The 10,546-nt window shown below is 59.9% G+C and overlaps 2 protein-coding genes across 2 annotated transcripts in view; one reads left to right on the top strand and one right to left on the bottom strand.

Annotated features, from left to right (window-relative positions):
- The first annotated feature begins 1,066 nt into the window (after positions 1-1,066).
- Positions 1,067-5,972, top strand: PIMREG (PICALM interacting mitotic regulator). Its single transcript, XM_059996890.1, has 6 exons — positions 1,067-1,116; positions 1,641-1,969; positions 3,388-3,683; positions 4,200-4,295; positions 4,914-4,963; positions 5,352-5,972. The coding sequence occupies exons 2-5, from the start codon at positions 1,676-1,678 to the stop codon at positions 4,945-4,947; spliced, it is 720 nt and encodes a 239-aa protein (XP_059852873.1). The 5' UTR covers positions 1,067-1,116; positions 1,641-1,675; the 3' UTR covers positions 4,948-4,963; positions 5,352-5,972.
- Positions 5,973-6,193: 221 nt separating this feature from the next.
- Positions 6,194-10,546, bottom strand: part of PITPNM3 (PITPNM family member 3) — a 90,065-nt gene continuing 85,712 nt past the window's right edge. The window contains exon 20 of the mRNA XM_059997811.1: positions 6,194-10,331. Coding sequence (XP_059853794.1) covers positions 10,029-10,331 — 303 coding nt within the window. The 3' untranslated portion in view covers positions 6,194-10,028. The remainder of the gene's footprint in view (positions 10,332-10,546) is intronic.

The raw sequence follows: 10,546 nt of genomic DNA, 5'->3' as shown, positions 1-10,546 counted from the left end.
CTAACCGGGGGAAATTGGGGGCCCACCTGACCTCCCTACACCTCCGTTTCTTCATCTAGTCCTTGGCTGCAATGAGGGGCTCATGAGTTCCTCCTGTAAAGTGCTTGCAACACCAGTACCTGGTGTATAGTAAGTACCTCGTATTAATCGTTCTCCTCCCATGGGGAGGGTCCCTTCGCAAGGGTGTGGGTGAGATCACCCAGAGGTGAAGAATGGGGTTAAGGACTGAGCTTCAAGGTGCCCATCAGTCGAAACTCGGGGTGGGGGGGTGGAGGGTTTTAGGTGAGGACGGCAGCAAGGAAACGGAAGGGGGAACATGGCCAGTGCTGCCTTGAGGTGGAGGGGGGACGGGGCTTTCTAAATGGTGGATTTTTTAGTTTGGATGCTAAAGGGAGGGAGGGAGGGAGGCACTCAGCTGGATAGAGGGGACGGGGCGGGGCGGGGGGCGGGGAGCGTACTTGGAGGAGGAGGGGAGGTGCACCCAATCTGTCCCCTCTTCCAGGATGGACTTTCCTGGGGGTCAACGCGGGTGGCAAGTTTGGGGGACAGAGGGTCAGTCTCAGGAAGGCACAGGGTCACGAGGGAAGTTTGAAACAAAACTTCCACAGGAACCCAAGGCTCCGAGCTCCCCCAGCCCAGGCTCTTTCTGACAAAATCACTGAGACCTCCAAGCAGGATGGGAGGGGCCCCTAGGAGCTCGGGACCCCGCCTCCGCCCCGCCCAGTCAGACCAGCCAGAACACTTTGTACTTAAGGAGGGAGCCCAGCGACCGGGGGGCCGAGCTTCAGGAGGTGGCGCCGGGGCTGAGCCGGCGCGGGGGAAGGATTCCGCAGGCTGAGCGGGCGGGACCCGAGAATACAAAGAGGCCTCAACGCGCAGCTCCCGGCCCGCCAGACACACAGAGGAATGAATGGGGACGGCAGGGCCAATCCGAGAGCAAGAGTCACAGCCGCGGGCGCAGGGGCCAATCGGATCCCCGACGAGGCAGCGAGGCAGGGACGGAGCCAATCAGCTGTGAGGACAGGGCCAGGGGGCGGATCCGCGCGGTGTTTCAAATCCTCTGGATGGGTGAGGAGCAGCTGTGCTCGGCGTCTGGTGAGCGTTGGGCGCTGTTGGGTGAGTGCGGGCCGGGGCGTGGTACGGCCTCTGTTAAGAAGGGACGGGAGGGGGGACCTCCCGTTAGGACGGACACATGTGGGGCTTCTGGGTATAGCCGGATGGACATTGGGGTGTCTGGTCAGCCCGCCAGAGCGCGTTGGGTCAGGGCGAACCCGTGAAAGAGCCGCTGGTCCTGCCCTGGACCAAGTGCTGAGGCTCGGTGACGGCCGGCCAGTCCTGACTGCCTCCCTCTCCGCCTGAGGCAGATAACGGAAAAGAGGCTGGGATGAAAAGACAGCTTGTTTCAGACACTTGCAGCACGGGACACATTGCTGACCGGCCTTGTTCAGCCGCTACCCTCTTCTGGTCCTCGCTGACCCCTCTTCCAGGAAGCATCCTCCTTCCTGCACCGACAGTTTCCAAGTGCCCCACCCCACGGGCCCCCATCGCATCTCTTCCCCCGGTACTCAGGGTGTCTCTGAAGCCTGGGAATGGGACAGTGGGGGGATGCCTTGCTGACCTCCCTTTGATCTCCTCTCCAGGGTCTGCTGGGCAGAACAGACTCTCGGCAGGGCAGATGGCTTCTCGGTGGCCGGCCGTGGGGGCCTCCATGCGTCGGAGGTCCCTACAGAACCAGGGGCAGCTGGAGGAGAGCGAGGCCCTACAGCCTGCAGTTGGCCACCCAGACACCTGCAGCGGGGCCCTGGATTCCCTGTGCAGACAGTTCCAAAGGAGGCTGCCCCTGAGAGCAGTCAGCCTCAACCTCAGGGCGGGCCCCTCCTGGAAGCCCCTGGAAACCCCACAGCCAGGACAGCAGGGCCTCCAGGCTGCAGCTCGCTCAGCTAAGAACGCCTTGGGTGCCGTGTCCCAGGTAATATCGAACATGTCCAGGTGTGGAGGGCCTTCTTGATGCTGGATAATAGCTGCCCCTGAGGAGCCCCCAAGAATATAGACTCTGTGAAGACAGGGCCTTTGATTTGTTCATTGCTGTGTCCCCAGCACTCCGAATAATTGCTGGCACGTAGCAGGTGCTCAACAGATAGCTGAATGAGTGAATGAAAGCAGTGTTGTGAGGAAACAGAGCCTCATAAGACAAGATGATAGAGCTGTATTGTGATAGGAAATTGCATTCAAGGGGCTAATGGTGGGGGAACACCAAAAAGAAGCTTAGTCAGTGAAGGCTTCCCGGAGGAGGTGATTCCGTGGAATTCGCCCAGGAAAAGGGGGAAGTATGAGGAGTGTACAAGGCAGGTGAAATAGTCCAGACCCAGGGCTGAGGGAGGGCAAGATGCTGAAGAGAACTGGCAGGAACTTAGTCTATGTATGGCCGGAGGACAGAGCGCAGCGTGGGACGTGAGAGGGGCTCGGTGCGCCGAACATGTTTAGATGCTCCCAAGGGCGACTGGGAGCCCTGGGAACCAGTGGGAAGAATTTGCAACATGGTGGGAATTGGGTCCGATTAGCATTAGAACTTGTTCTTTTAGCTACTTGATGAAAAGGGGGTTAGAAGAAGATTCGCCTCTGAGGGGGTCTGGGGGTCTGGCCTTGCAGAGGAGTGAGCAACTTCAAGAACTGCTCAGAAGATAGCTTTGAGAGGATTTGGTATCAGATGAGAGGTGTGGGCAGGAAGAGGCCACGTGTGCTGGGGCTGACGGGTCCGTGGGCCTCCCAAGTGGCTGTGTCTCCAAACCTAGAGCTGGAGGTGTGGGGAGGTGTCACCTAGGAAAGACAGGAGCTGTGAGAGTGGACAGGCCTCCAGGGAGAGACCTGGGGGTGGGCAGGGCATCTCCTTGCTGAGTGGGAATCTGAAGGTTTGGGAGAGGGAAGCATTTCTGGACCCTCTGAGGAGAAGTCTCTGAGCCAAATGTCAGTCCCTGAGAAGGATCTCTGTGCAGCAATGTGGACGGTAGATTAGAGTGAGGGAGACCAGAAGCCGGCAGAGAAATTATTTCACAGTATCCTGTGGGTAGGCCTGCTCTCCTCTGGGTCTCCCCTTTGAGTCTGGGTCAGTCTGTCCCGAAAGAGGGTTTGGACTTAGACCAAATGCAGACTCCATGAGCCAGCGTGGTTCTGCTACTGGCCACGCGCTCATCCCCAGGGGCCCTGAGCTGGGTCCTTGCCGTGGACCCATTCCACACGGACTCATCTGCAACCCTCACCTTGAGAGTAAAAGCTGCCTGGATTTGTAGGACCGGCTGGTGGGCCGAAGTGTTGGGGGTACGGCCTGGGGACGCTGGGGTAGCTCACTCTTGGCTTGTCCGTGCTGACCTTTCCGTGTGCCTGTCACAGAGAATCCAGGAGTCCTGCCAGAGTGGCACCAAGTGGCTGGTGGAAACCCAGGTGAAAGCCAGGAGGAGGAAGAGGGGGGCACAGAAGGGCAGTGGCCCCCCAGCTCGCAGCCCGAGCCACAGGAGCACCCGGCTATCAGTGGCCGCCCCTGCCCGCTCAACCCTGGACCCCCGGGAGAGGGCGAATCGCCGCCTCTCCACCCAGATGGGCCCGCATGCCCACCCTCGGCGGCGGTCCAGGAGGGAGGCTGCCTTCCGGAGCCCCTACTCCTCAGCAGAGCCCCTCTGCTCCCCCAGGTACGTGCAGTAGTGCCTGCCCCGCAAACACTAACTGGGCCCTGGGGGCTGCTGAGCCCCTCCCAGGGCTACCTGGAGCCAGGGACACCCTGAGCGGAGCCACATCCGTGATCTGGCCCAGCTCTGCGCCCTGCTGGTGGGGGATCTGGGGAGGTCCTTCAGGGTCTTAGTTTCCCCATCTGCCAAAGGAAGAGGCGAGCTTAACTCTGGGAGTATCACAGTCACCCAAGCCTCCTGGGGAGCCCAAAAGCAAGTTCTGAAGCCATCTGGAGGGCTGAGGCTCACCTGTCTACAAGATCACCTGCCCTTGACCTTGTGGGCCTTGATCCAGCTTCTCTGTGCCATCTGCTCCAAGCTGCTCTGATGTCACTTCCCGGAATGGGAGTCTACGGTGACACGTTACCAGGCCGTGTGGGTCATCTGGGCCCATACACCAGGCCCGGTGCTGGATGGGAAGGGCTCCTGTCACAGGTTTCCAACTAATGACTGATATGTGCGGCTCTTCCTTCCGTTCAGCGAGTCTGACAGTGACCTAGAGCCCGTGGGGGCAGGCATCCAGCATCTCCAGAAGCTGTCCCAAGAGCTGGATGAGGCCATCATAGCCGAGGAGAGGTAAGCTGGCATACCGTGCTTCAGAGGGCCGTGGCCAGGAGGGTCCGCCTTGAGCAGCCACTTTTTTTTAGGCGGGCTCTGGCTCTGCCCTGCTGTGTGACCCTGGTCGTCCCTCTCCCTATCTGAGCCTCTGTCTCCTCTGCAACATGCCTCGGTCTCCTCCTTGATGAAAGACCTAGATTGGGGTGGTGGTTAAGGACATACCCTGCATGTATGTGGCCCCCTGGGCCTTGGTTCCCCACATTTGTCCATCACATGTGGCCGGGTCCCTGGTTCCTGAAAAACCCGCCCTTCCTCTGCCACTCCCCATGGCTCCTCTGGGCCCTGCCCGCCCACAGAACTGGGAAAAGCATCCTGGCTGCTGTGAAATGCCTGGTCTGTCTGCTTAGGACAGCGTCCCGGGGGCAGGGCCTGGGCCTGGAGCTGCCCTAACTGGGGGCCGTTTGTACGTGGCTGTGACGGCCTCTGAGGCGGGGCCCTGCCGGCTCTGACTACATGCTGAGTGGGCCATGTCCCCGCCACGTTGCCAGGTCTGCTCTTGTCTAGCTCAGGCGGGGAGGGTCCCTCAAAGCCTGCGGCACCCAGCGGCATCTGTCCCTCCTGCTTTCCCACCTCTAGTGGCGACATGACTGTTTCTCTCATTCATGACTGAGGACAGCATCCTTCAGGTAATGCCCTCCTCCTAAACATCTTTCCCTGTGTCTTCCCCCTCCCCCACCTCCTCCTCTTGCACGAGCCCGCAGACATACTTGGAGGTATGTTAAAGAACTGAGTCTTTTCTGGAAAAAGCCACAGAGCCGATGGGCCCCACAGAGCAGGAAGGTGCCAGTCTTCTGAGCTGCTCGGAGCCGGAGCTCCTGACCTCACTGGGCCCATCACTGATGGAGCAGAGCATACCGGGGCCCCAGGCAGCCGCAGCCACCTTCTAGCACCTCATTTCGGGGGGGCAGTCTATGGTGTCCCCGCCTCCCCTGGCTTCAGCACTGTGAGGGGCATGAAGGGAGCTCTGTCTTGCAGGAAGCAAGCCATAGCTGACCACCATGCCCTCACACCCAGGGTCCGCGCCTCCCAGGAGTTCCTGGAGGACCCAGGAGCTGGCAGTGCCCCTGGGCCGCGGCAAACAGGGACCGGACTAACAAGGGCCCAGGTGGAGGCTGCTCGGGGGTCTCTGCCCTTCTGCTCCAGCCACTTCCCCGCCCGCCAGTGACCACTTGCCGCAGTCTGCGAGTGACTCGGGGAGCCCTCGGAGAGGCGGGGGGACTGCTCATTCTACTACACTTTGGGGCTTAGAAACTCATCCCACACGTGAGCTTTACAGTTGCTTCACTTGTAAAGTGCAGGGCAAGCACAAGGTAATATCTGAGAGCTCTGAGCTGCGTACCCAGGAGTAGGGTCTGCAAAGAGTCATCTCCTGTGTCACCAGCGCAGGGGCTGTTGGGAACCCAGATTCTAGCCCTGTTGCCCACAGCAGAGCCCCGGAAGAAGGGATGGGAGAGAGTTCCAGGCCCCAAGACCCTGAGTCCACAGACACCTACTTACATTCTCAGCACAGGGCACCCACCGTGGGAGTACAGGGAGAGGTAGCCCTGTTCAATAGCAATCTCTGCCCTTTGTAAATTATTTAAGAAATCTGCTTTGTCATTTTATTCGAAAGAAACCAGTGTAGGAGTTTCCTAGACAACACTGCTTTTTCATAATAAAGACTCTCTGTATCTGACATCTCTTCGTTGTCACCCTACCCCCTGCGCCGCTCTGAGCAACAGGTCTGTGGTCTAGGGCCCGGCTTTGTCGCCCTCCTCCACCCCGACTCCAAGCCAGCCTGCGCCCAGCTCAGGCGGAACGTGAGCAACGGGAAGGGTCTCTCGGCTTAGTTCAGAGCAAAGCACGTTTTAAAGGCAAATAAGGTTTTTATTTAAGTGACAACATTTGAGAGTTAAAAACCAGCTCACATCAAAATCAAGACCAGTTGTAAAAATCTTTTAACTCTGTAATGCTGTTTTTGTCTTGTTAGAAATCTGGTATTTTACATTTTCTTTTCTAACGGATTTTGTACAAGGCAGCCATGAGAAATAGATTAAACCTTTTTCACCACAGAACCGTCCACCACAAATAATACTGAGAGTTACATACTTAGGAACAGTCAGACGGACAAGGTCAGACCGGCTGCCACCGCCGAGGAGACAAATAGAAAAGGACAGCGGGGTCTGGGGGTGGGAGTCCCGACGAGCAAGCCACCCTACCGTCCCACCCCTCCTGGTGTCACCTGCCTCTCCTTGTGCCCGTGAGGGTGGCGGTCAAATTCCTGATTCTTTTTTTCCCATCCACCCTGTTGATTTCTCAGCAAGGAGACAAGGACCCAGGCCAGGCCTCGCTGCTTGGACTTAACCCTACTTGGGGGGGGGGGGGGGGGGGGCGGGGGAGGGGAGGTTTCTTCTGGCTGAGCCAAAGAGAATAGGTTTCCAGAGCACTGGGCACCCAAACCCCCGGGGATTCGGCAGGAACGTTGGTTATTTAAGGCGGGGTCAAGCTGAGGCAGGGCGCCCCTCCCGGGCAGGGCTGCACCTGGGCTGGGTGGGCGAGTGTCCCCCACAAATCCGGCGCCACCTCGGGACCCATTCCCACCTGCCTCGGGGTCCGCCTTTCATTTAACAATCGGCGCCCCGTTTTGTCGGCAGGGCACTTCCAGGGCGCGGGTCTGAGCTCCAAAGCCGTCAAAGTACGGTTTAAAACCCATGAGTTCCAGCTTCCCCTCTTTCAGGGAGCCCACCCCACCCCACCCCAGTAATGTCTGGAATCCTGGGGTCCAAATACGTTGGTTTTCTGTGGCCCAGCACCCAGACTGGAGGGCCCTTTATCCAAATGCATGAAAGAGTCTTACTTTTTTTTTTTTTTAATGTATCTGTTGCGGAGCCTAAGAGAGGAGTTGCCGAGGCCGGAAGAGCAGGCCCTGGCTACAGATGCACCCTGAACCCCCAACAGGGCGAAGGCAGGGGAGGCTGCAGGCAGGCCCTCTGTCGGGACAGCCGCCCCCCCACCCCAAACTAGGAAGAACAAACATGCCACGCAAGGAACAAGGAGCTTTGGTCAGGCGGGAAGACGTTTTCCAGCTCCTGGGGAGCAGGCACACGGAGCTGGAAGGATTCTCTAGAAAACAGCCAGACTGGGGGTCACACAAGTACTCCAGGAGAGGCAGTGGCACCCCCTCCGGAGAACGACACAAGTTGCTTCTTTGTTTTTCTCCAACTTAACTGGAAGGACAAGATCAAACAAACCACTAGCAGAGAAAGTGCACGTTGGTTACAGAGTTGCTGTGAAAGCAGTACTGAAACAAGTCGAATCTGATCACTATACAGGGCTCCAAGTACACACATTCACACACACCCACCGAAGCTCCCAGAACGCTGTGTTCACCACATCTCACTGTACACCTTCAGCATCTGAGGTGCACTTTGTCAGAGCCCCAAACCGGAGCTCCAGAAGGGAAGGGGTGCGGGCCCTACTGCTGGGGCCCACGTCCCGGCTCCGATCTCCACAAGCACAGAACCCTGCTCCCGCGGACTCCAAACTCCTCAGGGTCCCTGCTCTCTCTTGCTCCCAGCCTGGGGTTCTCAGAAAAAAAGGCAGAGGGACTCTAACTGGGGGAGAAGTATCTCACGCTAATTATTTCATCACTTGAGAGCCACACATCAGTGGCTTCTGCAAAAAGGAGATGGAATTTCAGAGAAGCAGACCAACTCCGCCCGAGTGTAACGCAGCGTCTGCTTTGGAAAGGAGGGGAAGGACTGGAGTTGACGAGCTGCTGCTCGATGGACAGCCAAGGAGGATGAAATGTTAAAGGCGGGATGGGCCCGCTGCGAACCGCCAGGAGGCAGGACCAGAGAGGAAGCTGGGAGTGATCACCCCTCCCCAGCAGACTTGCCAGCAGCTCTGGGCCTGGGCGCAGAGGCGGCGCTGGAAGTGGAACGGGAGCTGGCAGGCTGGAGAAGACAGAGTTCCAGTGGAGAGCAGGGGTGGGGGCTGGGAGCCCGGAGCCGTCTAGCCCCAGCGGCGCGTCCAGTTTACCGGGTGATTCACAACAGCAGTGCCAGCAGCCCCCACCAGCAGCCGCCACTGGGGAGGACACTGGCCACATGGGACCTGCAAGAGGTAGACAGCAGAAGCGACACTGAGCTGACACAGGTGCCTGCTGGGTATACAGACATCTGGGCCTGGGCAGCCTGGCCCGTGACCCAGAGCCTCGGCTGCAAGAGCTGGATCAGCCTCAGTGACGGCCCGAAGGGCTCAGAGGCAGCCCGGGTAGCCCAACACAGCAGGTGTGGGTCTGGGCCAGGGAGCAGGGGAAGTGCAGGAGACCAACGCCTGGGCCAGGGGCTCAGCAGGAGGAAGGCCTGGGCAGAATCTGAGGGGCCCCAGGAGAGCCAAGCCCTGCCAACCTCAGGGGATGACCCAAGAGGAGGTTACGGGCACCAAACCAAGCTGAGTGGCAGGGGGAAGGGAAGAGAACACAACAGTTTGAGCCAAAATTACATGAACCCCCGCAGCTCTGGGACCTCAGCTGTTACGCCTTTCAGGAGCCAAAGGGAGAAATCACTCTGAGCAGAGCTGGGGAGGGGGAGCCCGACCAGTGCCCTTTGGGGAATGTCTCTGTCCCTGGGACACCAGGTTTGGACCTCAGTGCAAAGCAAACCTCTCTATGGAGCAGGGACCCCTTCCCAGCGACCCCCCAGAGGGGCTTCCTTTGAAGTGGTGGGGCAACGGTGGCTCCCTCCTGCCCACCCCCTGCCCCAGCCCCTCTCTTAGTCTGCAAGGAAGGTATAGATCACTGGGCACTCTGAGGGGCTCTGAGGGGCTCTTAGGCCTGAAAAGCCTCAGAAGGCAGAAGTGCAGGACAACCTAGGAGTCAAAAACTCCCACCAATCTCAGCTCGGGAGACCCCTCCAGTTACAGAAGGAAGGCAGGGCCCAGAGAGGGCAAGCAACAGGCTCAAGGCTCACAGCCAGCCCGGCTAGGCCAGAACCGGGGCCACAGCCTCACAGGGGAGGGCACCAGGCAGGACTCCGGGAAGAGGCATAACTGTCCTCAAGGGCCACGGGCGAAAGGTGAGGAGACAAGAAAGGGGACAATGGACAGCTGCAGGAGGACAGACCGTCAGCACCAGACCCCGCCCCCCAAGGGCCGTGGGCAAACGACTCAAACAGAGGATGAGCCCAGGGGACATCCTCTCGCTCCCAGAACGTGGCCACTTTGCCACAGGAGAGCCAGGCCCAAGATGGTGACCCGGGACGCCACACGGAGGGCAGGCACAAATGCCACTCGACCCTCCAGCAGGCGGCCAGGAAGCTGTACCTGCCAGCGGCATTTGGTCCCTGGTCTGGGGGCTGCTCCCGTTAGGGCCTGCTTAGCATCACTGTGGAAGCCTCAGGAACTCAGGAAGATGGTCGACTTTGTCAAACCCTCCGGCTCCAGGCAGGCCTGCCCCCGGGATTACACAAACATCCACCCTAGCTGGGGCTTGCGCTACAGGCATGATGGGGCAGCAGCGACCGCACTGAGACCCCTGGATCTCACCCCTTCGCAGCCCAGGGAGCCCTCCGAGGCCAGGCAGGGTCCTGCCCCCCTCGCTGGTCGGACACTGCTGGACAGACACGGGAGGGAAAAAGCAGGAAAAGGCCTGTGTCTGCCGGGGAGAAGGCAGCCCGCTGGGGCCCCCCTGCTCTGCGCGCAGCCTGGCCCTCAGGGCACCGACTCGAACTTGGGGGGCCCGCGCGCCCAGCTGAGCGCGGGCAGGGGCCGCTCGTGGTCCTTGTCGGACTCGGGCTGGCTCTGGGCCCGCTCGGGCTTGGGGTTGGTGGGCGGGTCGGGCTGCTGCACCGACATGGTCCGGCGCAGGTGGTTGCGCTTCCGCAGGAACTCGGGCTGCGCGTGGAGGCCGAAGCTGCCCTTGCGCAGGATCATACGCGAGCTGTTCTTCTTGGGGCGCGAGCGGTGGCCGGCCTCCAGCGCGGCCAAGTGCGCGGCGTAGCCCTCGCTCAGGAACTGCGGAGGGGACAGGCGTCAGGCCAGAGGGGCAGGCGGGCCGTGGTCCTGCCCTTCCCCACACCCCAACATCGCCCTCTCCCCGGAACACCCAGCTGCTCCAGGACCTGGGGAGCTCATGACCGGTTAATGCTCCCTGCCCGGCTTTGGGCAACTGAGCGCTTCTGTCTGTACCCCCGGGTCACGCCAGAGTTCCCTGGATTCCTGATGGGGTG

This window comes from Delphinus delphis, chromosome 19, assembly GCF_949987515.2.
Source record: "Delphinus delphis chromosome 19, mDelDel1.2, whole genome shotgun sequence".
NCBI lineage: Eukaryota > Metazoa > Chordata > Mammalia > Artiodactyla > Delphinidae > Delphinus > Delphinus delphis.
This window is presented reverse-complemented; position numbering and strand designations above follow the sequence as displayed.

Bases quoted from the DNA above. Each gene is read 5' to 3' on its own strand.
- PIMREG (XM_059996890.1), top strand. From the start codon at position 1,676: ATGGCTTCTCGGTGGCCGGCCGTGGGGGCCTCCATGCGTCGGAGGTCC. The intron at 1,970-3,387 runs GTAATATCGAAC...TGCCTGTCACAG, and splicing joins CCTTGGGTGCCGTGTCCCAG to AGAATCCAGGAGTCCTGCCA. The intron at 4,296-4,913 runs GTAAGCTGGCAT...TCCCACCTCTAG, and splicing joins GCCATCATAGCCGAGGAGAG to TGGCGACATGACTGTTTCTC.